Source organism: Acomys russatus, chromosome 19 (assembly GCF_903995435.1).
Source record: "Acomys russatus chromosome 19, mAcoRus1.1, whole genome shotgun sequence".
Lineage (NCBI taxonomy): Eukaryota > Metazoa > Chordata > Mammalia > Rodentia > Muridae > Acomys > Acomys russatus.
The window spans coordinates 27,804,105-27,831,429 of record NC_067155.1 but is presented as its reverse complement, the minus strand read 5'-3'; the positions used below and the strand labels follow the sequence as shown (position 1 = coordinate 27,831,429).

At 50.4% G+C, this 27,325-nt stretch overlaps 1 protein-coding gene across 1 annotated transcript; it reads right to left on the bottom strand.

Annotated features, from left to right (window-relative positions):
- Positions 1-25,823, bottom strand: Lnx2 (ligand of numb-protein X 2). Its single transcript, XM_051162872.1, has 9 exons — positions 25,344-25,823; positions 16,744-16,955; positions 14,774-14,973; positions 10,413-10,784; positions 8,804-8,944; positions 7,871-8,048; positions 5,103-5,334; positions 1,924-2,082; positions 1-974 (listed from the first exon to the last, which is right to left on the bottom strand). The coding sequence occupies exons 1-9, from the start codon at positions 25,751-25,753 to the stop codon at positions 839-841; spliced, it is 2,040 nt and encodes a 679-aa protein (XP_051018829.1). The 5' UTR covers positions 25,754-25,823; the 3' UTR covers positions 1-838.
- Between the last annotated feature and the right edge of the window lie 1,502 nt (positions 25,824-27,325).

The window sequence follows — 27,325 nt, the reverse complement described above, 5'->3', positions numbered from 1 at the left end:
AAAAACAGAGCTTTTTGGTCTCTTGGGGAAACTAAGGGTTTCTAAGACATGTAGGAATAAAAACCAAAGGCTCCCCTTCAACATACTGCATATGTGTGTGGTTAACACAGTAATGGTTTTTAATCACCTAGTTCAACTGCATAAATCACAAAAACATCTCCGACAAGATTGCTGATAAATATAAACCCTAGAAATGACTTTTAGAAAAACATCTTTGAACTTTTCCTACGTAACAAAGCTTCCTTTGGAAAAGAACCTTCGTGCTTCTGGGCCATTCCAGCAACAACGCAGCTTTGCCAGCTCTGGGACAGTCACCTCCCAGGCTGCTCTGTCCCTGAAGAGCGTTATTTTTGACTCTCTACTACGCTAACCACAGTATTTTAAACAAAGTCTCGTTAGCGCTGTCAGATTTATGTCTTCATTTGAGTACTGAGGATTAAAGTAGAAACAAACTAAAAAGTCACTTTATAAACGGTATAAAAAGTCTTGAAATGTTGGCACCAATGGGAGATGAGGAACACTGGGCCGCATCCGCTTGCAGCACTGTTTCCAGGCCAGGGAAGTTGTCGCTGTCACAGGTTTGATGACCGAGCTTCTGCAGGTGGAGAAGCCACTCTCATCCATCCGGGTGACAGTCCTGGCAGGCTGTGAGCAGGACCACAGAGGGTGGCCACTGAGAGCCCCGGGGGCCAGTGGGAGCCGACTTCCGAGCAAAGAGGAAACATGGGGTGGTTTTAGCGCTTTGGCCCTGTGTCTGCAGCTGTGTGGAAACGTCACAGGAGGCGCCTCCTTCAAGAGCCTGCAGGAAGAAACAAGACTGGAAACCAACGTGGACAGTCTAGACGAGGCTGCCAGGCCAGCAGATGACGGTCAGAGTGACCTTGTTCCTCTGTTCTTTCAACATGGGCACCAGAGCAGAGTGACTCATGCCCACAGTCGACAGGCCATTTACGGCTACAATCATGTCTCCACATCTGGACAAGGCACAAAGAGAAGCAGAAGTGTGGTGTCATTATCTCAATGGCGTCACACACACGGCCCCAGTGGCTTAGCATCAAAATCACTGTCACCAGCCGAGAGTCTCATCAACTCTGAGAAATGTTGCAAGTCTCTCCTTTGCCAAATCAAAACCAGCCCTTCCCATAACTGAGGGGGACTTAAGGTCACGAAGAATAGCCCCACTCGCTGTGTCCATCCCTCTGACAAGCACCACAGCGAGGCTGGGGAGATGGCTCGTGGTATGAGCACCTTGCTCTTTTGAGGGACCTGAGCTTGGTTCCCAGCACCCACACCAAGAAGCTCACCACTATCTGTAACTCCAGTGCCAGGGGCTCTGAGGCCTCCATGGGCACCTGCAGTAGGCACACCCCCTCCCCCAACCGAAATAAACAAGTAGACAGCGCTCTGTGTCCTGCCTGACAGCTCTAAGGCAGGTGGACATGTCCAGCCATTGTTGAGAACTCACTACACGCAGGGCACTGCTATGGCTGCTCATTCCTGGAGCTCACACAAGAACACAAACACACTGAGCCCTGGGAAAAATGATGGGGCTCATCGGAGGCAGGATCAGACCTGCACCAGCTGGACGGACATGCTCAGAGGTCACTGTTGTTCTGCAACACACTCCATAAATAACACAGAGCTCTAAGGGACAAGAATGGCGAAGGAAGTATACAGCAGAGTCACTCAGGGATGGGCCAGGAAGTATTTCAGGTGTGTGGCTCATCTGTACAGCCCCCCGCCCCCGGCCACACCTTAGCCTTGGGTGGAAGTACCCACAGACGGTGACTACACGGATGAGCGAGGCTGTGTTGAAATATCACTATTTATAAAACCGAGAGTGAGCACGAGTGCTGAGCCCTCAGCAAGATTGTGTCCAGTGTGAGAAACAGGATGTACGCCATTGCCGAGGGCGGCACTTACTTTAACCTCCCGTCGTAGTAGGCAGGGGTCCCCAGGACGATGGTTTTGATGAAGAAGGGCTGGTTGGTGTGGTTCTCTTCGTAGCCGCCCACAATGCTGAAGCCCCAGCTTCCCAAGGAGCTTCTTCGTAGGACTATATCATGGCAGCTATGAAGGGCGCTGTGAAACATGACAGAACCAACATGGAGGCTTCTCACTTGGCTCATCTCTGTCACAGCATGCATGGGGAAGCATTAGTTTACTTCCCTTTGACTCTGATTCTGTGTGTGTGTGCGTGAGTGTGTGCGTGCACTAGCGATCAAACCCAGAGCCCAGGCGCGCTGGGTACGCGGTACCAGCCCTGTCTGTGTTATCACTCTAGCGTGGGTGCAGCGCTGGATAGGCTTACTCTCTGCAGCTTTTCTTGGGCTTTACTTGCCAAGTGAAGACACAAACATAGGGAGGAGGCTTATAGGATGCTGACCAGGGAGGGAGGAAACATCTAAGTATAAATCCAGAGCTGTATGCATCTGGGACTGAGTGGTGAGAAAGAGTTTGAAAATAAGTGATAGTGAAAATCCTTTTATATTAAGTGAAATCGATGTGCAGTGATCTTCATCGTCAACGTGACAGGGTCAGACACCACCTGGGAGACACACCTGGGGCATGTCTGTGAAGGTGTTCCTACAGAGGGAGGGCCGCCATCCCAGGGATGAGGGAGGACATGTGCTGAGCTCCAGCACCATCTCTCTTCCTCAGGATGGCAGGAGGCCAGTGGCCTCACGCTGCCTCATCAGATGCAGCACTCCCTCCTCTGTCACAGCGCAGCCTCAGACTGCAGGGAGACCATCCTTCTTTATGTTGCTGTTGTCACACAACGAGGCAAGTATCAGGTGTTTTAGATCGAAGGCAAGGCTTTCTGCTTCCTAATCCACTGGAAAGGATTTCCGAATGGAGCTGGTTAGTAAAACAGCGTGGCAGGTGTGGAACTCCTAGCTCACGGTAGCAAAGAGCAGGGACCAAGGCCTAGACCCTTGCCTAGACCCCCACCTTCATGGCTCTCTGTCATTTATAGCATGCAGGCCAGTGTCCGCTGCACCAGGGCAGTGCAGGAGAGAGGACTCCTGGGACAGCAGCTGCCACCCTGTCACCCACACACAGCCTTCAGAACAGGCAGCCATACAGCTAACCATGTGTCTTACAGTGCTGCTGCTCCTCCTTAGCAATGTGTGCGCCGAGGAAGCTGGAGGACCTGGGTTTGGTTCCCAGAATCCACTTAAAAAGGCCAGACATGGGGCAAGCCCACATGTGACCCCAGGGCTGGGGCACAGGGAGGGCAGCAGAGCTAGGTGCATCCCAGATCACTACAAGCCTAAACGGCTCAGTGAGAGATGCTGCCTCAAAAATCAAGGAAGACAGATGATGCTGATCCTAATAGCCTCCATACCACACAGACACACAACACACACACACACACAGACAGGCACAGAGATACACACAGACAGGTGTACACACACACACACACACACACACACACACACACACACACACACATGCACGCACAGATACCCATAGACAGAAGCACACACAGAGACGTTCAGACAGGCACACACAGACAGGTGCACATAGACAACAAACACAAGTCTTTTCTATGCCTGGTGAACCATAAAATGGTACAAACAGAAGAGAGAACACGCAAACCCCCAAGCTAGTCCAGCACAAAGACAACTGAAGGGAACACCAGGGCCATGGGATTCTTCTAGGAGGTCGCTACTCTGACTGACCCACTACCCGAGGCAGCACACTGAGCACACACAGCTACCCTAATTTTGTTGTTGTTTTGTTTTTTGAGACAGGTCCCACTGTGTAGCCCTGGCTGTCCTGGAACTCTCTTTGTAGACCAGGCTGGCCTCTAATTAACAGAGTTCGGTGTGCCTCCGGCTCCCACCCTCTTCTGCCAGGCACTCAGGAATGATGGACTAGCCAGGCACAGCTGACCAGGGGTTGTGAGGCCCTAGTTTACACAGCAGCTCTCAGGAGTTTGATAATAACCATCTAATTTATTTTTCTAAAGGGATTTACTTTTATTCTACATGTATGGGTGTTTTCCTACATGTGTGTATGTGTACCACATATGTACAGTGTCAGTGGGGACCAGAAGAGGGTCTTGGATCCTCTGGAACTGTATGTAGTTACAGATGGTTGTGAGCTGCGTGGAAATGCTGGAAACCAAACCAGGGTCCTCGGCAAGAACAGCCAGTGCCTCTGAGAAACACGGTGGATGTAAGAAATCATTTTCGCTATTACCAATGTCACTTCATAAGGTCCTGCCTTGTCAGTAAAACAGACGTTCTAGGCCTAGCAATTAAAAACAGAAGCAAAAACTGGGAGCAAGCCAGCAAGCTGGGTTATGAACAAGCAGACAGAACATCATGTGACGGCGCTCCACGAAGCTTCTTGCTCCAAGTTACCCCACGGGAGTCACATGACTCAGAAACTGCTGCAGTTTCTGGTTTATTTTTATTTAAGAACCCGCAGCTTCATACTTGGCTAATAGTCAAATATGTTTCACAATGCTTTTTATAGATAATGAGAATCTAAACTACGTCAGACACAAATAACCATAGTAACAAATGCTCTTCCTGGCTCAACAGCTAACACCGGCCATCTGGAGAAAGGCAAGCACCCCACTGTCTCCATGGCCCCTATCAGGCAGCCGGAGCATCTCACTGGCCATGCCTCTTCTGTCTAATACAGACTGACGTCTAAGTGCCTATTTACCAAATGTGCATAGGTTCTTGGCTAGCCTGGGCTACAGAGTGAGACCCTGTCTCAAAAAGCCACAATTCTGCCTTTTCAAAAACAGTTGGCTCAGTGGGTAAATGCCTGCTGTGCAGGTGTGAGGGCCTGAGTCTGGACTGCCAGACCCCACAGAGAGGACAAGGTGTGCCGCCTGTGGTCCCAGCGTGTGTACTAGTGTACCCCATGCCCCCAACACTACAACAAACCAAATCACTGTTGCCCTGAATGGGAACCGTCTTCTTTTCACAAGTAGATACCAATCTTTTTAGCTTAGTTGTTACTAAGTCTACCTAAAACTCGCTCTTACAATCTGATGCACTTTTGCCCAGTTTGCGCCCTTTCCCCCCCCCCCCCCCCGCTGGGTGAGGTAACCAAGCAGAAGGATCGCTCCACAGTACCTCGGCAGCCCGAGCCACATGACCCAGGACGGGGACCAGCTGGCGTCGTGCTCATTCTCACTGACCGCGCTCGGCTGCTCCTCGGAGGCCTGGGCTGCCTCCTCCACAATCTGGACTTCCAGGGCTTTGAGGACGACGGCTGGAGACGCAGCGCTGGCCTTGAGCATGGCCACTGCCTCGCTGTGACTTAGACTGGTCAGGTCAATGCCGTTGATATTCAGCAGCACGTCACCTGCACGGTCGGGAAAGCCAGAAAGATGACCCGGGCACCATGTGACCCCCACGAAGCCCCCGGTTTGCCAACAACCAACAGGTCAGTTTCAAGAGCTAGGATGCGGTGAAGATGGGTTTCTACTTATTTGTGCATCTTTGAACCACCAAGGACAATTTTTACAGTTCACAGAAAATATTTCAAAACTCCTAACAGTGTCAGACTATGGAGGAAAGGCCGTGGCCTGGTCACCTTGTGAGGGCTGTGTGTGGGGTGAGTGCGCCGGCCTCTCTTCTTTGAGCTTCAGAGAGCGCCACAGTTCATTTGATCCTCTGCTTTAGAAACAACTTTTTAACAGATTCCAATTAACATCACACAATTTTATACATGAAACAGCCCCACTCAGGGCACCATGCTGGAATATGAGAGCAGTCATATTCGGACCACTTCAGGAAATAAAACGTGATTTGAACATCTTCCCTTGCTTGAAGGGAACAGCAGGTTTGTTGGCCTCACAAGTAACACAATGTGAAAGGGATGCAGGGACCACAGAGGACCGAGGGGTAGAGAGGCCAGAACAATTCTGGTGATGGACACTGGGGCTGCAGTGGCTACGGAAAACCTCCTTTTTATTTATCACCTACCTTTTAGAGCTTGTTTTGTTTTGCTGTTCAAGACAGGGTTTCTCTGTGTAGCCCTGGCTGTCTACCAACTTGTTCTGTTGACCAGGCTGGCCTCAAATTTGTTCTGTAGACCAGGCTGGCCTCAAACTTAGAGATGTGCCTGGCTCTGCCTCTGGAGTGCTGAGATTTAAAGTGCGTGCCACCACCACCACCCTGCTAATCTTTCAGGTTATTAAAGCATCAGGTTCTCAGTATTGAAAACTTGGGAGAGGCACTCCGGCTGCAGAACTCCAGTGGGTGCCTAGCGCAACTGTCCTTCCAGAGGGCCTCTGGCAGCTGACAGAGCAGACACAGCCGAACCTTAGGTGGAGACAGAGCTCAACAGGACATGTCCATCAGGCCTTTCCCCCTTCGAGCTCGGGGGACCCCAAGGAAGTGGGGGAGGAAGGAGGGTAGGAGCCAGAGGGGTGAGCACACCAGACGAACATGACCACAGAATCACAGCACACGCAGGGACCTCTGCTATGTCCCCTGCAGGTAAATGTTAGGGTTGTGCAGCTTGGTGGTGGTGTGGGACTTCTACAAGTGGGAGTTGGGGTGTCTGACTCCTTTGCCTCCACCTGGATTGCCTTTCCCAGCCCTGGTTTGTGATTCGCTCATATCCCTGGGAGGCCTGCTCTTTTCTGAAAGAAAAACCAAGGAAGAGTGGCCCTGGGGGAGAGGAGTGGAGAAGGGAGCACTTTGATTGGAACGTGCTGCACGAGAGAATAAGTCAATAAATAAGAAGACCTCATACAACATTTTGAGTTACATGCACATCACTAAGTCAAGGGGAAATGGCCGCTGTTGGTTCTTTTCCTACGGTACTCAGACCCCTGGATGTCTCGGTCACACGTTTACGGGCAGAAGGAACATACAGTGCAGAGCGCCCGCCTATACTGCACTGTGGATGTTTTGCTCTGTGACCCGAAGCGCAGCCGGTTGCAGCTTGTAACGCGTCACTGACTGCTAGGATCCAGGTGGGAGTAGAGTGGACCAGGGTGGAGGCAGAGCAGCAGGGACCTGAGCACAGAGCACGCAGCGAGAACACACGAGCCACACTAGCTTGACTCTCCATTTATGAGGAGTGGCTGCCACTAAAACAGTCCTTTTGTATAATCCTTGAGGAAAGGCGGGGTTTGGACTGTTATTTTGTATAACCCAATTTTTGAAAGCATTACTAAAATAAACAAATGGCTGTGGATTTAAAAAAAACTTGGAAGGCACATGCACATGCGCACACACACATCAAAAAACAAAACGAACCATGGAGGAACTGAAATGTCACCAAATTCTACAATTGGACAAATAACTTTTAAAACACAGTAGCCTTATTGAAATGGACTCTATCCTCCACTCAATCCCTGCCAGAGCACAGCTGCACTTTAGAGCGCTGACCGCCAGGCAGCACCACCATGACTGTAGACCACTGAGAGCAGTCAGAGGGCGTCTGGGCCCCACCTCTGAGAACTAGTGGCGACTTCCTTCATTCCTGAGAAACTAACTTTTCAGCTTCAGCTTTCTTCCCGTGTGAAGAGAGACTGCTAGTCTATCGCGGCAGTGACAGACCAGAGCGGGAACACGACACGTGAAGGAGTTCTCTCTAAAGTCTGTCCTCTGCTGCCTCCTCTCAAGTCTTCTGCACACTCCCCATGGCATCTGCTCTAGGCCGGAAGACAGCTTTCAGGGTTATCTGCCGCAGCTGGAGGTGTGAGCATCTCACAGGCTCCATGCCAAGATGAAAAGCGGCCAAGTCTGAGGAGCTGCAGTCAGGGACCATCATCAGGGTTAACTTTGCAACCTTACAGAAACATAGCGTGCTTTCTAACAAGGACACTTTAAAAGACTTAAGAAGTCATGCTTAACCCGAAACACAGTAATTCTGACCGCCTTACCTCTCTTGATTCGGCCATCTCGTGCAAGGCAGCCATGGGGTGGTACACTTGTCACAAAGATGGGCAGCTCACCACTCTTACTCCCTCTGCCCCCCGCGACCGTCATCCCAAGGGACTCGTGTGGCTCCTTCTTTACAGTGATGTGCTTCTCCTGGCACGTGACACACTGAGTGAGATCCTAGATAGGAAAGGAGAGTCTTTGGAACGTGACCCGACCCATGCAGCTGGAGGAGGCACAGCAGACAAGGCCACACGGGGTTCTACGTTGTACTCCTGAGGACAAAGCTCTTTGCTTTTGAGATTGTGCCTCACTATGAGTCCTCATTCACCTGGAACTCACTCCATAGACCAGGCTAGCCTCGGAACCATAGATTCGCCTGTCTCTGCTGGAATTAAAGGCGTGTGTCCTGGAACTCACTCTGTAGACCAGGCTGGCCTTGAACTCAGGTCTGCCTGTCTGTGCCTCCCAAGTGCTGGATTAAAGGCGTGTGCCACCACTGCTTGGCCTGTGAATGAAGCCAATCATAAAGCCAACGATCACATTTAAACCAGCAACCTGAGAAGCACCTGCTTACAAGTAGCACTAACAAGCACGTGGATTTTCCTGGAGTGTCACTTCTTGTCACTTGACAGAGGAAGCCTTCTTGACAAGAAACTACACAGAATGACTTGGGGGGGGGGGCGCTCTTAGATTTCACACCCCAGAAGCGTAGGCTCAGCCTTCCAACAGAATGACAGCCCACATTTCAGCATTAAAAAACAAAACAGCAACACAAAAAAGTCAAAAGAGCCAAAAACAAAACCAAAAACCCCCAACCACTTCACATGGTGCTACTACTGGCAGGCACACGAGAAGCCCACCCTTACACTTTATTAGTCTGCAACAGCGACCCTCAGAGGGTGCTAGGAACTAAAGGAGAGGCTGGTCCTCACCCTGTGCGAGCTCGGCCGGCTGTGGGCAGGTTGCTGAGCATGGTGCTGGCTGCTGCTGTGCGCTCCGGCTTCACGGCTGCCGTTGCTGGGCTGGGGCTTCCCTGGTCTGGCGACTGTTAAGTTCACCCGCTCTCCGCTGGCCTGGAGAAGACACGCTCGTCACTAACCGTCACAGATGACTTTGCAGCTTCCAGACCGTTAGTGGAACCCTCCTCTTGTCTCTCATCACAGCAAGTTCTTGTTAAGTAACCCAGGCCAGCGGCTCCTGCCGCAGCCCCAGGGATGCTACAAGCACACAACGGCTGGGGACACGGTTAACTTTCCATGTACTAATCAGTCCCTGAACCAAAGCCTCATGGTGGCAGGAAGGTCATAACCTAAGAAGGTCATAGGCTAATGTTTTTCAAAGGCAGGCTAATGTTTTCAAATCTTTGACACTGAAACACACACACACACACACACACACACACACACACACACACACACAGAGAGACGTGTGGCCTGTGCACGCCCACCTTTAAGAGTTAAATTCTTTTGTGCCAGTTTATAAATTTAACAAGAGTAAGACTTATTTTAAACATGGAGGTTCACGTGCATATTACACGTAAGGTCGCGCTGTCCTTGCTTTTTAAAGTACATCTGATGTACCCGATGCCTCTCTTCCGTCAGCACCACAACCCCACTTCACTATTGCTCCAGTGGAAGGCTTGATGGCCTGCCTTAAGTGGAAACCTTGCCTGTGGTTAAATCAACAATGGCAGGAAGTTAAGACGTTCCTTTATGGGCTGGAAAGGTGGCTCAAGAGGGAAAGGCACTTGCTGTCAACGCCCGATCTGAGTTCAACCCCCGGGCCCTCCACGGTGGAAGAAGAGAAGCAGCTACTGTAGCTGTCCTCTGATTGCCATGTGCACCATGGAAGGCACAGGCACACACGAACACACACACACGGGTATGCACATGGGCGCGTGCGCGCACATGCACACACACACACATATGCACACACACATGCACACACACACACAAACAACATCTAATAATTAGAACAAAGAATTGCTTTGTTTTTGGCTGTCTGATTGGAAGTAAGTGACAGAGGACTTTAACAGTGTGCTATAAACCGTTTGCCCGGTCATCAGCAGCATCCCAGGTCTGACAAGCAAATGCTGAGGTGACAGTCAGACTCTAACAGTCACAGCCCCACTGTGCTGATTCCACTGCGCTGTGGGAGGTGTCCAGGGGCTAGCAGGTTTTTCTTACAATACACACTCACTGCCATGACTGTTAGTCCCCGAGAGCCCAAAGCAGCACTTCAACTTTCCTTGAAAACTGCTTTGACAAGCTTATTGGTTGAAGTAAGCCCTCACTGGCTCTCTTGAAATGACGTAAAGCAGACGTGCCTACACTGTACAAACAGAAAATCCAAAGCACATGGGGGACATGGGTTTCAGCTAAACAGCCATCAACAAGAACAGCAACCCCCCCAAACCCCAAGTCCTATTTAAGGGAGGTCATATGTAATACTGTGGGCTCTGAAGCCTTTCTTCCAAAGAAACACCCACAGATGGCCATGGTTATGTGCCGTGCGACACCCGTCTCACCGCTGGGCACTCACCTGGATGATCTGGGCTGCGAGCTCCGGGGTCCCATGCTTTAGGTCATGCCCGTTGATGGCCAGCACCCGGTCATTGCTGTTGAGCCTGCCGTCCTGGGCTGCCAGCCCCCCTTCCAGAAGGTCCAGAATAAAAACACCCGGCTCGTCTGTCCTTCGGACTAATTTAATGCCGAGCTGCTCGGCTGAGTCTCGTTTGTGGAGCAGCACCTGGAAGACCTCGTCCCGGGGCGGCGCGCTGCCGTCAGCATGGCTGTTTGCTCGGCTGCCAAAGCGCCTCTCCCGAAGCACGGTGAGGTGCAGCGAGCTGCAAGGCTGGGAAAGCACAGCCCGAGCGTAGTTATGGGACACGTTGCTGATATCGTGGTTGTTTACCTGAAACGACAAAGGAACAACAAAAAAAAAACCTCCTCTGACCAATGCATGACAAGATGTTATTTTCCTAACTTGCAGAAATGTCTAGATGACATCTCCAAAGGAAGCCAGTATGGAGAAAATGGATCCATTACCTACAAAGAAAGCCACTCTAACGACTTTACAGAATCGGATTTAAAATGAACTAACAGCACTGTTGAACAGTAGTCGGAACGCTGGCGTTGGCGACACTCTGGGAGTACAGTCCTTGGTCCTGCTAGTTTCTTATTGATAACTTCTGGGAATACGGAACCCATCTGTGTCTCCTCTACTTCACAGGAGCAGTGCAGAGGGGCAGACCCCATCCCGGCAGGGCGAACTCACAACCAGCACAGCACTGATGGCTCATGGGCTCGGGCTCTGGGATTTCAAACCTGCTTTGCCTAATGAAACACATTTACTTCAGATAAAATAAAGCATTTTATTTTTTAAAGAGTTGTACATTCTGAGTGATATTTAAAGTATATAATTACAATTCCACTGTAATCGTGAGCATGTACATATAATACATGTTTAATATGCTGAGTGTAATTCAATATTCTTGTAATCATGAGAATGGACAGCCCTGATACAATTACAGTGACTGATCTTTGAACATGTAACATCACTTAGAAAAATAGTCCAGCTTCAATTATCCACCTAGGAGGTGAGTATAATTTTCGTATTTATCACAATTAGTGCTCTGAATCCATCTGAGATAAAGCTGGTGTTCTCTGACCACCTTTGATGGGACAACCCTGAGTCAGGAATGTGTGAGCACAGGGCTCCTCAAGGCTGTCCACAGACGTTTACATAACCATGGCCTTCCCCTTTGTACACAGCTGCAAAGGGCAGCTCTGTTTCGCTGGATCTGGGCTGTTGGCTTTCTTCTATTATTTTCTGGGTTTGGTAGTTTCTAACAGTATGACCTTGAATTTTATTGGTTTTGGTCTATGAATACCTTTTTAAACCCAGACATCAAATCTGCAGGCATTACACACGAGCTTACTATTCTCCCATGTTGATAACACTTGTGCAAACAGCAGCCATTCCGAGATTTTGACAGAACCAATATCTAACACTGGACAAGACCAGAACTCCAAGGCATCTTTAGAAACCAGGCTGGCAGGACCCATGGGCCCGTCGTCACTTTAGCTGCTCAGCTAAGAGCTGGTTATTGCCGTTTTCCACCTTCAGACAGTCACAAAGGACAAAATGCCCAGCTGAAACACAGCTGTTTTTGAGAGACACGCAAGCATGCAGCCTTTCTTTGTAAAGCAGGACGGCAGATACTCGGCTCCTTCTCCATGAATGCATGGTAGCCAGTGAGACCCAGAGAAAGCAGACTGGGACATACTGTTTCAGGTTTTGTAAAAAGAGCACAAATAGTAAACTCTATTGTGTATGTTCACTAAATATGGCTTTTGTTGTTAATTCACATGATGTGAATAACTGTTGTTTCTGATCAAACTAAAATTATTTACTTTTAATGTTCTAAAAGCTGTGTCACTTTTAATGTTGGCATAATTATAATTTTTTCCTTTAAAATTGCTCAACAGGCTGCATATGAGTCTTTGCAGAGCTGCATAGAGCTGTGAGAGCACAGGTTCCCTACATGTGTGTGCATGTGCGTGTGTACACATGTGTGGGTGTGTACACATGCCTGTGTGTACTTTAATGTGGAAAAATCCCGTTACTCCCCCTAACTGCATGCTTAGTAAGGTACAAGGAGCTCACTAGTCTGCGAATGAACCGCCTTACTGTACAAGGAATTTCAATCAGCACACGTTAAAACAGGAAGCAGAGCATACACTTAAGTTACTGCTAGAAAGGCCAGATGCAGAGCAAGAACCGTATGAGGGCTGCAGTAAAGACCACGGTGGCGAGATGTCTGGGAGGGCTGCACGGGGGAAACAGCGGTAAGAGTCTCTCTAAACACAGGGCAGAGGTTAGGATCGCGCAATGCGGGGAAGCGTCTTTAGCATGGCCAGCCGTGGGCAGCCAGAGTACTGCTGTAAAGTGACAGCAAAGATACTGTACATAGAAACGACAGATCAGAAGTCAAATTTCAGATGCAATCTATAAGTTCAGTCTGTGCCAGCCGTGGCAGTGGCCACAGAAGGGTGTGGGTCTTGAGGACTAAAGAGATCACACTGAGGCCAAGAACAACAGTGAACCCCAGTCCCCGCTGCCCTGCAGCCAGGCCAATGCGCCCCCACACCTGGAGATCCCTTAGGGACAGCGAAGTGCCTGAGGTGTCAGGTTAAGGGATGTGGCTGTTCTCAACAGGGTGTCACAGCCAAGCTCACTCTTTTGTTGGCTCAGAATATCTCTTCTCTATTACACGGTGACAAATCTGCGCCACAAAGCAGACCACGAGGGTTGTTGCAGCTACCAGAGAAAGGCTGCGCACAATTAAACCGCATGAACACCTTCCTTAGTGGGGGGGGGGGGGTGGATTATGTGCCACAGGTGTGACAGATCAGTGTGGGAAGTATGGCTCAACAGTTAGCACAGGTGAGAGCCGGCTGAGGAGCGAGAGAGGTTTCCCACAGGAAGGCTGACCTGCCCAGTGCCTCCTCGTGAAGGGATGTTCAGTGACTAGCAGCAGCTAGTATGGTGCCCAGAGCACTGTAGGAAAGAGCTCTGATTAAGAAGGGACGCTGCAGCTGGACAGTCATGGTGCACACCTTTAATCCCAGTCCCAGCACTCGGGAGGCAGAGGCAGGTGGATCTCTGAGTTTGAGGCCAGCCTGGTCCACAGAGCGAGTTTCAGGACAGCCAAGGCTGTTACACAGAGAAACCCTGTCTCGCCAGGCTACACGAAGCACCTGGATCTTGAGTGCCATTGGTATATGAGGGTCACAGCTGGACTCCAGGGAGGAGAGGGGAAACAGGGTATGGGATGGAATGAAGTGCTGGAGGCCTAGAAAGGTAGCAGGGACATAGTGGGTGGACATAGGAGTCCTCGGCAGATCGCAGCAAGGACTAAATGGGGCTGAGGAAGACGGGCTCTCCTGCTTGGGCTCTGAGAAGGCAGTTTCCCCCTTGTTTATGATATTTTTCCTTAAAGAAGTTATCCCCCCCCCCTTTTTTAAATCACAGTGACTCAAATGCTCAGGGTGGTTGTCCTGAGACATCAGTCCTATGAAACAGGACATTTTCTTTCCCACCCTGTCAGTAACGCCTTCTGGCACTTTGGGGACGGGGTACCTGCTTCTAACATACTATTCTTAAGGCAGGGTCCGGGGGACAGGAGAGCAGTGGCTGGAAACCCAGAGCTGGATGCTGGCAGGGCGCCATGGGGTGAGAGTTCTGAATCTCCCCTTCTGTGGTATAAACGTAGGTGTGCCTCAGGGGCAGAGTGCCTGCCTAGCGGGTATGCAGAGCAGCCCTGAATACCCAGGATGGTGAAAAAAAAAAAAAAAAAAAAAAAAAAAACAACACACCATCTTCAGCCAGCGCAGAGCAGGTGAAGGGAAGGACCAAGCAGACATGCAGGGACGAGATGGACGGAAAGCTGGGTGTAAAATAAAGCAATGGGAAAGAAAAGTCTAGCCTGGTCAAGGGTGGCCCTGGGAGTCCAGAGTCCAGAGTCCAGGACACAAGTGTGCAGTGTCCAACATGCCAGAGAGGCCTGCCCCTGCACCAAGTGCCCGGTCACATGCAGGACTGAAAGTTAAAGTGAGAGAAGAGAAGTAACAATGCAGGCACAGGAAGAAATGTTGTGACGCACATGCAACAAAGCTGTCAGCTGGGTGTGACAGCTCCACCCGCAACCCCGCAGCCTGACCGCTCTAGGCCTGCCTGCTCTACACTATCAGTATCTAGGCCAGTCAGAGCTACATAGGAAGACCATGTCACTCTCTCTGTGTCTCTGTGTCTGTCTCTGTCTCTCTCTCTATATATATTATAATTGGCTAAGTTGTAAAACAAAAAGGCACAAGCTGGCAGAGTAGTGGAGCTGTCACCTGAAGAATCTGGTCCCCGGCGAGGAGCCGTCCATCTCTGGCAATGACCCCGTCGCGGTAGACTTCCTGGATGACAATGTTTATCAGTGGCGTCTCGTTGCCGCCCACGATGCTGATTCCTAGCTGGATGTACGGGTTGGAGCGGTGGATCTCGATGGTGGTGATCTCTCCTTCTGGTAAACTGAGCGGCTGTTGTATGGCTGCCAAGTCAAATGAGAAAGCCGACTTGTTCAGCATCTCTCCAGCTCCGCACGGGAGCTTGTGGGTGAACAACGACCATGCCACTGTTAGAGTCGGACAAGCGTCCTCCTACCGCAGGTGATCAGTAACCACCAATACATAATTACTATGTGCCAGGTCAGTAGGGACCACAGGCTGACAGAAAGCCACTGGGCTTTCAGTGTCTAGAGGCCTGACCAGGAAACAAGTAGACTGTACAAGGCCGAGGAAACCCCGGAAGCTCAAGAGAGGTCACAATGGTACTGAGTCCTGAGAGGCAAAAAGCATAACAGATGTGGCAAGCACTGTGTGAGCATGGAGGGGGAGGGGGAGCGTGAGCGTGAGCTCAGGGTTGAGCACGAGGTGTGAGCATGGGGTATGAGTGTGGGGTGAGCTCGGAATGAGTGTGGAGAGTGAGCGTGGGATATGAGTGTGGGGGTGAGCATGGGGGAGGGGGAGCGTGGGGGGTGAGCTTGGAGTGAGTGTGGAGGGTGAGCATGGGGGGTAAGCATGGGGTGTGAGTGTGGGGTGAGTGTGGGGGTGAGCATGGGGTATGAGTGTCGAGGGTGAGCGTGGGGGGTGAGCATGGGGTATGAGTGTGGGGGTGAGCATGGGGTATGAGTGTGGGGTGAGCATGGGGGGTAAGCATGGGGTATGAGTGTCGAGGGTGAGTGTGGGGGTGAGCATGGGGTAGGAGTGTGGGGTGAGCATGGGGGGTAAGCATGGGGTATGAGTGTCGAGGGTGAGCGTGGGGGGTGAGCATGGGGTATGAGTGTGGGGTGAGTGTGGGGGTAAGCATGGGGTATGAGTGTGGGGTGAGCATGGGGGGTAAGCATGGGGTATGAGTGTCAAGGGTGAGTGTGGGGGTGAGCATGGGGTGTGAGTGTGGGGGTGAGCATGGGGTGTGAGTGTCGAGGGTGAGCATTGGGGGTGAGCATGGGGTGTGAGTGTGGGGGTGAGCATGGGGTGTGAGTGTCGAGGGTGAGCATGGGGTGTGAGTGTGGGGGTGAGCATGGGGTGTGAGTGTCGAGGGTGAGCGTGGGGGTGAGCATGGGGTATGAGTGTCGAGGGTGAGCGTGGGGGGTGAGCTCAGGGTGAGCATGGGGTGAGTGTGGAAGGTCAGTGTTGGGGGTGAGCTCGGGGTAAGCATGGGGTGAGTGCAGGGGGCGGGTGAGCGTGGACTGAGTTGGGAGGGGCATGAGCATGGGGGATGGGCATGGAGGATGACTTAGGGTCTCTAAGAGAATATGAGTTATAAATAAACGGCCAACACCCCAGGCTTTGCGTGCTGCCTGGTGGGTGTTTGGACAGCACTGGTGCAGAGTCAGATGATGTACCTGCAGCCACAAAGTAGCTGGCTGAACCTCCATCCTTCAGGGCTCAGGGCTTATCCTGCTTTTTAAATTTTCCTAACGTCACAAACGCTCATCTAATTAACACACAGTGTTTAGTATAGTGACTATTTGCTGTTCCTGTTGCTTTGTGGCTTGGGTATTGATGCAAGCGTGTTTCTGATCACGCATATGACAATTGTGAATTCCAGTAGGGGAGGGGGAGGACAAGGGACAGACTGACCATCTTCCTCCAGGTAAGACTCTCACTTTATTTCTAGACTGCAGCCAGCAAGAGCTGCATGGTGCAGGATGTGTGACATGGCATACAAACCATACTCCAATGTGACTGTCATGTGACAGGGCAGTGGAGGAAAGGCAGGGGAGACAAGATGAGCCAGGAGAGGTGAGTACACGTACAGTCGGCTGCAGTGCTCTCCTCGAAGGCAGGGTTGTCCAGGCCAGCCTCCTCGGTCCGCTCGATGGGCACAGTGCCCACGCAGTCTGTTTCTGGGGGTGACGTGCTCGGAGGGTCTGTTACAGCGGGTCCAGTCTCACCCTCAATCTGTGTTTGAGTGTGGCTGGTTTTCCTCCTCTCTAGATCAACCCTCCGGTGCGAGGCTCCTGGACACCTAGAGACAGCAGCAGCTGGTTTTCAGGTGGGTTGAAAAGGAAGGTGACATTTTTGTCCAACTGCACCATGCATTCTGACCATATTCACCCAGCATTACCATTTCTGGTCTTGCTCGCACGCTATAAGCTTTAATTTTTTTTAAGACAAAAGATAATTTTTTTAAAAAATATGCATTGGTGTTTTGCCTGCATGTATGTCTGTGTGAAGGCGTTGGATCCTGGAGTTACACACAGTTATGAGCTGCCACGTGGGTGCTGGGAATTGAACCTGGGTGAAAAGTTGCAAAGTTGGACAGAGGATGAGGGGTGGGTGGGTTTAATTAACAGTGTGCCTACCCCTTAACAAATGGATGGCAACTGCTTATGCACCAAGAGAGCCTAAAATACCCACAACTGAGCACACGGTTCTGATCCCAATCTCTGCCCAAACTAAGTTCTCACTACTTGACCTGGCAGACATGAGACGATAACGCCACCCAAAAGCCAATATTCCAGGAAACACCAGCTGCCTGGAAACATCATGAGAGTCATGGCTGCCTGTACTGAGGGAACGGGCGTGACATCTGGGCCCAACAGTGCTCCAGGTGTCTCTGCCATGGGTGGCCACCTGCAGGCTTCTCATGTCAGTGTGCCGCTGTGGGCAAGTACACACAGGAAGCTTTACGATTGGCAGCAAGGCCCAGCCAATCTGCCTTATGCTAAATGCAAGAGACAACATGTGTTTGTTTCCCTAACCTGTAAATCAGAGTCTCCGGGGGCGCTACGTGAGCTGTAAGAACTGTGATCACACTTTTACTTCGGTGCACGGGAAGGAGACACTCAAAATCAATAGCGTGTTTGAGCAAAAGCTCCTCTAGCTGGTCTTCTAGGAAAGAGGCCAGGGTGCACACACACTCCTCCGACCTGTCCTGGCTGGACAAGGCGACCAGTAGCCTGCAGCATGAAGGGTGGAACACGCTGCTGAGTCAGTCAAGGGCCACATGCCGAGGGTCACGGGCTTGCATTCAATGACAGTACTTAAGAATTCCAAAATTTGCGCCATCACAACATACAGGACAGATTCAGTGAAAACTGAAAGCAGTACATTTCCCCCAGAAACTGAGTTTTTTCTAATTCTGCTTCCAAGTTTTGAAAAGGATGATCATGGAAACACACCTCCGCTCCCTCATTTCTTGCCTCCCACCGTCTGCGATGGAGGGGCATGGCGGAGCATCCATTCTGCACTGTTGCACAGCACGCCAGACTCCTGGCAAGTATTTTTGAAAATGAGATCAAGGAACATGAGGCCTTTGTCAAAGACGTAGACTAATCAGAGGCATGCATCCGAGAGCCACTTTGCAGAAAGGGGAAGAGTGGAGGCCACAGAGCGATGTGACAGAAAACATGGCTTCAGACCTGAGTTCCACAAACCCAGAGCTAGCAGGTTCTCCCCGTAGAGGAGACAGAATGAGGGAGAGCTTACACAACGGGGAAAGCCTTACCAAGAACACTTCACCAGGCGCTTCTTAAGTAACTGCAAACACTAAACAGCAAACTCTCAATTCATCGGTGAATCAATGGGCTGATGAAAAGAAGAGACAGTCCCTCACAAATGGCCATTATTTCTCAAAAAAGTGCTGCGCTTCCTTAGCCACCCAGGGCCAGGTCAGACAGGACTCTCGGAGTCCTTCTTACCCAAGCGTTTGGTGGCAACAAACACTAGTGAGGTGTGTGGGCCTTTGACTTGGTGCCTCTGAGAACATAAATTTGTGAAGCGACGTGGGGCGGGGGGCAGGCGGTCAGTGTTGAGGCGCCTCAAAAACACAAACCAAGAGAGAAAGCGAATCCAGTTCCACTGCTCTCGGTTTGCACCTTTGGTGTACTTGACCGGAGACACTTGCACCTCCATGTGTATCATTCATAGTAGCTATGAAATGGAACCAGCCTAGACATCCGTCAATGATGAAAAAAGAAAAGGGTATGTATACACAATGAGACTTTACTCAGCCATGAAAAACTGAAATCATGACATCTGCAGAAAGATGGATGAGACTGAGATGATAATGACAAACGAGCTGGATGCAGGAGACAAGTATGGTACTCACTCGCGCAGAATCTTGTGCACATTTACATCATCAGAGTAATAGGAGGATATGAAGGGGCGACCAGAGATCCTGGGGGTGGGGATGGGCATGTAGTGGAATGATGTGGCAGCACATGGCCTAGGAAAGGGCTCGACGGGGGAGGGAGCCGGGGGGAGGGAGCCAGGGGGAGGGCAGCTGTGGAGGATTGTGAATAAGAACAAACTATAATAACATGTTATCATACGTTGTCTATTTATGTACATATGTATGAACCCCAGCGCTCTGTACGCATGCTTGAAACGTTTTTAAAACCCAGGTATTGTGGTATACACCTTTACTCCCAGCACGTAGGAGGCAGAAGCAGGCAGATTCCAGCCCAGCCCACCCAGTGAGACCATAATCTCAAATGAAAAAAAAAAAACCCCTTTCAAGAGTTAATTTCCAAACTCTATCACAGCACACATGCAGTCACAGGGGTAACCTCGAGCCTTTCATCCCAGTACTCGGGGGTGGGGGGTGGGAGGGGGGCAGAGGCCAGCCTGATCTACATGAACAGAGCAAGCTGAGCCAACAGCTCGACACAGAGTGTACCACCTGCCTATAGCTAGGAAATACAGTTAAAGTCAACTTTACCATGGAAAAGTCTGAGCTAGAAAGGAAGAAGCAAGCATGCTCACATCCCCCAAGGGAGAGCAAATGCTTAACAACAGGAAACCATCCACAGAACAGGAAGACACGAAAATGCTGTCACAGACAACATGGGAGCATGACGTCCCTTCGGGCAGCTTCAGGGGAGGAAGTCTATAGATAGACCCTGAGGAACACCCATGCTTCAACAGGATGGCCACAGCTCAGCAGACCATGGCAGCCTCGGAGCAGGGACAATGGCCGAAGACAGCAAACTAATTAAGGCAGGGAAGGGGGTCCACAGAGAAAAGGCCAGCGAGGGCCAACTGCTGCAAAGGGAGAAAGGACAAGACCCTGTGGCTGGGGTGTGGCCCAGGGGCAGGGCTTTTGTCTAACATGGCTGAGGTCCTAGTTCAATCTCAAGGACACAGTGCTGCAAGACACAAGACCAAAAAGTATCAGTCTGGGGGTGCATGCCTACACCCCAGCACTGGGGGCGTGCGTGCCTGCGTGCCCGGGCATTTCTGTCCTAGTTGGCTTTCTACTCCTGTGAGAAACACAACACCCAAGGACAACTGGGAAGGAGAGGGTTTATTTCATTTTACAGCTCAGAAGTCAGGGCAAGAACTTGAGGCAGGAAACTGGATGCAGGAACCGAAGCAGACAACCTGCCTTTCACACAGTCCAGGACCCTCCTGCCCATTAAGGAAGTGCCCCACAGACCTGCCTACAGGGCGGTGTGCTGGAGGCAGCTCCTTAGCTGGGGTTCCTGCTCTGCACATAACCTTCACTTGGTCCATGCTCACAAGAGGCTGGCCAGCTTAATAACAAGCATCCGACAGAAAGTAAACATGGGAAATTACAGAGGGCAGCTTCTTTAAAGTCTGGGTATGTGAGAATGGGAAGGAGCTGCTAAGGGGTTTCAGGCCCCTTTCCAGCTGTCAGTATGTTCTAGAACCCAGATGATACATGGTACTGGTACTGGGAATATACAAGAGGCACTGAAGCATATACTATTATTATTATTATTATTTATTTATTTATTTATCTAGTTTGGAGACAGGGTTTCTCTGTGTAACAGCTCTGGCTGTCCTGGAACTAGCTCTGTAGACCAGGCTGGCCTTGAACTCTCAGCGATCCGCCTGCCTCTGCCTCCTAAGTGCTGGGATAAAGGTGTGCGCCACCCCTACCCCCCAAGCATATACTTTAGAGAGGTGAATTTCACAGGAGCAAGCGATTCAGAGCAAGCTCAGGCAGAAAAAATCACGCCACAGCAGCCCAGATCGGCGCCACCCTCCCTGGCCTGGTACACAGAACTGAAGCTAAAGGAGCCGCTAGTCCCTGTTTAACATCCTGGGTGCACACACAGCCCTGCATCCTCACCACTGTTCTATGTCCCTGTTTAACATCCTGGGTGCACACACAGCCCTGCATCCTCACCACTGTTCTATGTCCCTGTTTAACATCCTGGGTGCACACACAGCCCTGCATCCTCACCACTGCTCTATGTCCCTGTTTAACATCCTGGGTGCACACACAGCCCTGCATCCTCACCACTGCTCTATGTCCCTGTTTAACATCCTGGGTGCACACACAGCCCTGCATCCTCACCACTGTTCTATGTCCCTGTTTAACATCCTGGGTGCACACACAGCCCTGCATCCTCACCACTGCTCTATGTCCCTGTTTAACATCCTGGGTGCACACACAGCCCTGCATCCTCACCACTGCTCTATGTCCCTGTTTAACATCCTGGGTGCACACACAGCCCTGCATCCTCACCAGTGTTCTATGTCCCTGTTTAACATCCTGGGTGCACACACAGCCCTGCATCCTCACCAGTGTTCTATGTCCCTGTTTAACATCCTGGGTGCACACACAGCCCTGCATCCTCACCACTGTTCTATGTCCCTGTTTAACATCCTGGGTGCACACACAGCCCTGCATCCTCACCACTGTTCTATTAATACGCACGGGACACTTGAAGCCCAGCTAAGTCAACATCACAAAGCAACTGAATGGCAGAGGCATAGTCCAAACACACACAGATCGGATTTCAAAGGCTTTCAGCCTTTTCCTCAACAGCAATACTAAGTTTATTTGTGTGGAATTCTTAAGTCCTATAAAAACAAATTGAATTTGTTCTACCAACAAGTACTTCAAAACACTATTATGAAATATCCAGATAAACAGACCTCAGTGATCATTAAAAAACAAAAAGCCAAGATGGGTGCGGTGTCATATGCCTGTAATCCCAGCATTTAAGAGGTGCAGGCAGGGGGCTCAGTTCAAAGCTAACTTAGCTGTGCAGAGCTCAGGGCCAGTTTGGTTATGGGAGACCTCTACACACACACACACACACACACACACACACACACATACACACACACACAAAATCATGCATCAACAAAAACAAAAAGCATGCCAGGCATGTCACAGGCAGGTGGCTCTCTAAGTTCAAGATCAGCCTGGTCTATAAAGTGAATTCTCTACACACACACACATACACACACACATACACACACACACACACACACACACACACACACACAATCATGCATCAACAAAAACAAAAAGCATGCCAGGCATGGCCATGCCTTTAATCTCACAGGCAGGTGGCTCTCTAAGTTCAAGATCAGCCTGGTCTATAAAGTGAATTCTAGGCCAGGTAGGGCAATGCTCTTTGGAGACAAACAAGCCAAACCAGTGCCGCGAGCAGATAACATTGGAAAACGCTTGCCTTGCAAGCAAGACAATCTGAGTTAGATCCCAAACCCGTATTGAAACAACAAAGGAGTGGTGGCGCATGTTTATAATCCTGGTGCTGGGCTTACTGACCCAGGCAGCCAGGCAGATCCCTGGGGTTTGCTGGCCAGCGAGAGACTCTGCCTCAAACACAAGCAAACAAAACACAAAAAAAGAACAGGTGGTTGGTAACTGAGGAACTCCACCCAAGGCTGTCTTCTGGCTCTACATGGACCTGTGCACACAGATCAAAACAAAAGGACCCCAAACCTCCAAGAGCCAGGTGTAGGAGAGGGCCACCCCAACAGAGCCAGGTGTGGAGAGGGCCACCCAAACAGAGCCAGATGTGGGAGAGGCAAACCGAAGACGGCACCACCACCACCACCACCACAGAGAAACCCAGATCGGGAGAGCGCAGTGAGGGAGATAAGAAATTCCTTGAGCTCCAGAGCAGAGGTAGCAGTCCACGGACTTCAAAGACAGGTTGACTGAGGTTATCCAGGCTGAGACCTTCTTAGCCTATCCAGCTGAGTGCTTTTCTTTTCTTCCAAAGAAAACTGGAGCAAAGAAAAACAGTTCTGAATCTTGGTGGAAGCCAGGGCATGAGGGTGCAGATTACTTGCCTCCAAATAAGCACCTTCATTTCCACTGGTTTTGAACATTAGGCGTGGAAGATGGGCTGAAGATACTGGAAAGAGCAGGTGCACTACAGGTGACGCTGCTCAGCGAATCGCATGTGGTATAACACAAAAGAGCATATACTAGTAATAGACAAAAAAGAAGCCTGGTATGAAGATGTCGCATGCTAGTATTTGGTATGCTAATTAAAAAATGAATTATTATAGGAAAAACAGAGGCCCAAACTATTATTCATAAACAACCGGGCATGACTTAGATTAGCACATTCATGTCTCTGGTGGGTTCTCAGATTCTGCCTGCTGGTGATGGAGGCATGGAACATAAAGCTATGTCCCTGCTTTTCCAACAGCATCTATCCTCTTGGGTACAAGCAGTTTCTCTGTAAATCTCCACATTTCTCAGGTTTTAAAAACCTTTAATGCACAACTTTGCATGGCTGAGCAAGCCTACTACCACTGGGCCTCACCCTCAGCTGCGTGTCGACAGAGTATGAGGCTCTCAAGGCCCACACCTCAGCTTCTCACTGCTCAATTCCTTCTAATGACTGACATGCGATCCCTTTATAATCTTGGCATCTTTGAACTGAGTACACACGTACAGTGACATGCACATGAAACGCGCCTGCTTCCCATGGCAGAGCACGGACTCCATGGCAGACTGACGTGGACGTAGCAAAGGTGAAGCCTAACCATGCACTAGCTAGCTCTAAATCTCCATGCCCTGTGAGGTGAATGGATTAGGCTCATCTCCTTCAGCACCATGATTTTGTGTCATTCTACAGCAGACCTACTCTGTGCCTGACTGCAGTGTGAGGTGCAAGGCCAATGCCGGAGTCAACACGGCCACACACGTTGTTTCAACTGATGCTTGGAAACCAGCACACGTACTTGTGTCACCTCTGTGAGCCTACAGACAGAAGTGAGTGTATGTGTGTGGGCAGATGGACCAGGGTGCGGGCGTGGGGGTAGGGGTAGGGGGGGTGAGGGAGGGTGCGGGCGTGGGGGTGGGGGGGTGAGGGAGGGTGCGGGCGTGGGGGTGGGGGGGCGAGGGAGGGTGCGGGCGTGGGGGGTGGGAGTAGGGGGGGTGAGGGAGGGTGCGGGCGTGGGGGTGGGGGTAGGGGGGTGAGAGAGGGTGCGGGCGTGGAGGTGGGGGAGCGAGGGAGGGTGCGGGCGTGGGGGGTGGGAGTAGGGGGGGTGAGGGAGGGTGCGGGCGTGGGGGGTGAGGGTAGGGGGGGGTGAGGGAGGGTGCGGGGGGTGGGGTGGGTCAGTTCTCTCCTTCCACCTGGGTTCTAAGGATCGAACTTTGTGAAGTGTCTATTCCATAAGCCCTGGTGCCAGCTCAGGCTCACAGTAATATAATTTATTTCAAAGGCCAAGTCTTACAAAAATAAAAACTTAGGATTTACCACATATTATTTAGTGTTTTAAACAATTGTTTGTTAGAACAAAAATCACCCCTAATATGTATTTTCCTAACTCCTAGTTCCTATTCAGTCAGGCACAGAACCTTCAACAGGTCAGCAAATTAAAGCAGCCAATCATTTCCTCCCTTAAACAAAACAAAACAAAACAAAACAGCCGCCATTTCCACTGTCAGTCAGTCAGTCAGTGTGCTCTGGTATATTTAACCCTTCACCACTCTTTTTGTTTTTTGTTCTGTTTGAAACAGGTTTTCACTGTGAACTGCAAGCTGGCCTGGAACCCACAGAGCTGTGCCTGTCGAAGGCAAGCACAACCCCGAAGGCTGCTTAGCATCTTCAGTAATTAAATGACTCCAATGTGAGACCAGCCATGCAGAAAGCTGCAATACCAATCTTCAGGGACAATTTTTCCTTATACTGGGCCTTTCCTTACGAAAATAAAACAGACAAAAGAATATTTACATTTCTTTTCTTTTTTGATGCCAAACTTCCTTGTGGAAAGAATGTAGCATTACCATTGCCTGCCGCCCACCTGTGTTTAAGTCATGGCATGAGGAGAATGTTACTAAGTGGTACTTGCTTACTTCCACACTCATGGTTTTGAAATATATTACTAAATACAGACCAAGCCCACTTAATTAGCGCACCTCTTATTTGGTTGGTTCGTGTACTTGCTGGTGCTTTACTTTTTGTTGTCTTTTAATTCTTTCTTGGAGGCAGGGTCTCACCATATAGCCTATGCAGGCCTCAAGCGCCCACCCCCAGCCTCAGCACCTCCATGCTGGGGTTACAGGCACGAGGCACCATGGTGACCCGATGTGGCAGGCGATGGTCGTTGTGGTCACTCTCTGATTGATACGTGTCAGTGCCCGTGCTGCCGCCCTTGCGCCTACCTGTTTTTAAGATGTGCCTCGAGGTCACAGCGCTGCATTACATCTTGGCACACAGAGGAAAACGGACACAGAACTGGCAGTTTGTCTAGGAGCTTATGGACCAGGATGCTAGACTTCTTACACAACTTGAAATGCAGCCTCTTGCGGTCCAGCGGGCAGAAGTCCTTCTCTTGCAGGAAGTTTCGGAGGCACTTGTGGCAGAACGTGTGTCCACAGGGCGTGTCAAGCGGCTGCAGTAGGGGCTGAAGGCAAATGTGGCAGACGAGGTCATCGTCCACCTCACCCTGATAGTTGTATACGTGGTTTTCTCTTGCCCAGTGCTGCTGGCCACACTCAAAGCACAGGGGATCTAGGGAGGAGGCGGCGGAGGCCTGCTCCACAGGCACCATCTCGTCACTGGTGGTTCCCATTGTGAGTCAGCAGTCTCTTTGGGCTCATGGGTCCAGCACTTGCAGGGGGTCTGCCTGACTGAAGCCAAATACAAGCAAACAAAAGGAATTAGTATCAACTGAAATAGCTGAGAGGGTCAACAAAATACTAGAAAAAGATTCAGTTAAAGGCACTGTGTGTCACCCAGAGGAACGTAAGGACAGCCGACTGCACCAAGGCTGGGGCGCTGCCAGCGCCTCACGCTGCAGGAGCTGAGCCTTCTACAGCCTTTATAAAGGGCTGTGTGTCTTAAATACAGTCTAAGATAATTCTGTTGGTCAATTTAAGAAAACCTTTGCTCCCCATTAAGGGAAAAATACATTTCAAAACATGTGTGACTTGAATATTCTCCCTATACAACATAAAGGGAAAGACACATCCCACTGCAAATAAAAACAGCATCCCTGTGAACTTTCCAAACACTTCCAACTCCAAAGGGAAATGACACAAGACATAAAGCGTGAGTGAGCAAGTTGTGAGTGAGCTCTGTCCTGTTAGTCCACACTCCACTTGGTCTTGTCTACTGAGAGCAGCCGGCTGTGCCTGGTGCCTCTCTGACCGTCCTCCACCTGTGGGTGGGGCCCGCAGGATGCTCACCTCCAAGGCCTTCTGCCTAGCCTGCTAAGGCTCTAGGGGTTAAGAACTCAACTCCAAAGGCAACAGCGCTCTGCCGCTTTCTGCAGACACTGGCAGGAGCCTCCAATGTGCTGAGCGGCGACGAGGGCAGGTAGGAGGGGCAGAGATGTGACGGGCAGTTACAGAGCCCATCATAAACACTGCATGCCATGAGCACCAAGACTGAAAGTCAAGGGCATAGGAGAGAGCGGGAAACTCACATTTAATTCTGTTTGGCATTGTGGTGGGGAATATTTCTTAAAAGGGTAGTGGGAGTCATTTTTCTTCTTTAAGCATGTGGAACCCGGGGACTGAGCTCAGGTATCCAAGCTTGGGGACAGACACCTTGGCCTGCTGAGCTGTCTTGCTAGCCCTGTGACTGCTCCAAGGCCAGCCTAGTGCACACAGAAGACTGTCTCTCAAATGCTCCTACATAAACAGGTAAAGACAAATGCCACGTGCTAAGGGATCTAACAAGAACAGCCCGGATTGGGAGCAGGATCCCAGCAGGAGCCTGACCAATGTCAGATCAATCACAAGACACCTGCCAGCCTCCCGCCTGCCTCCCACCTGCAGTCTTCCCTACACAGCGAGCTCATCCTGTGGGAGCTCATGGGCCCTGCTCATCTTTGAACATGGCAGCTTCCTGTCAGTGTAGCATGCATGAGACGAATGAAAGCAACACCGCTAACTCACAATTCCTACAGCCTCTGCTTTCCCACCTAGTCCGCATGAAATTCATATATCCTTTGCTCTTCTTTGATGTGGTATTGTGTTTATCCTAATTTTTCTTTTCCTCAAGAAAATATATGGTACTGCTAGCCTCCCACATAATGACTAAGAAAATACTTATCTTAAGACTATTATGTTTAACTGTTCCCTAAATCCCTAAATATCTTTAGTTCTTTATTTTCATTTTGCCACAAAATCTTTTCAAG

Coding starts and splice junctions, on each gene's coding strand:
- Lnx2 (XM_051162872.1), bottom strand. CDS start 25,753: ATGGGAACCACCAGTGACGAGATGGTGCCTGTGGAGCAGGCCTCCGCC. Junction 10,785..14,773: donor CCGGGGACCAGATTCTTCAG/GTGACAGCTCCA, acceptor TTGTCGTTTCAG/GTAAACAACCACGATATCAG. Junction 8,049..8,803: donor GCCGGCCGAGCTCGCACAGG/GTGAGGACCAGC, acceptor TTTCCTATCTAG/GATCTCACTCAGTGTGTCAC.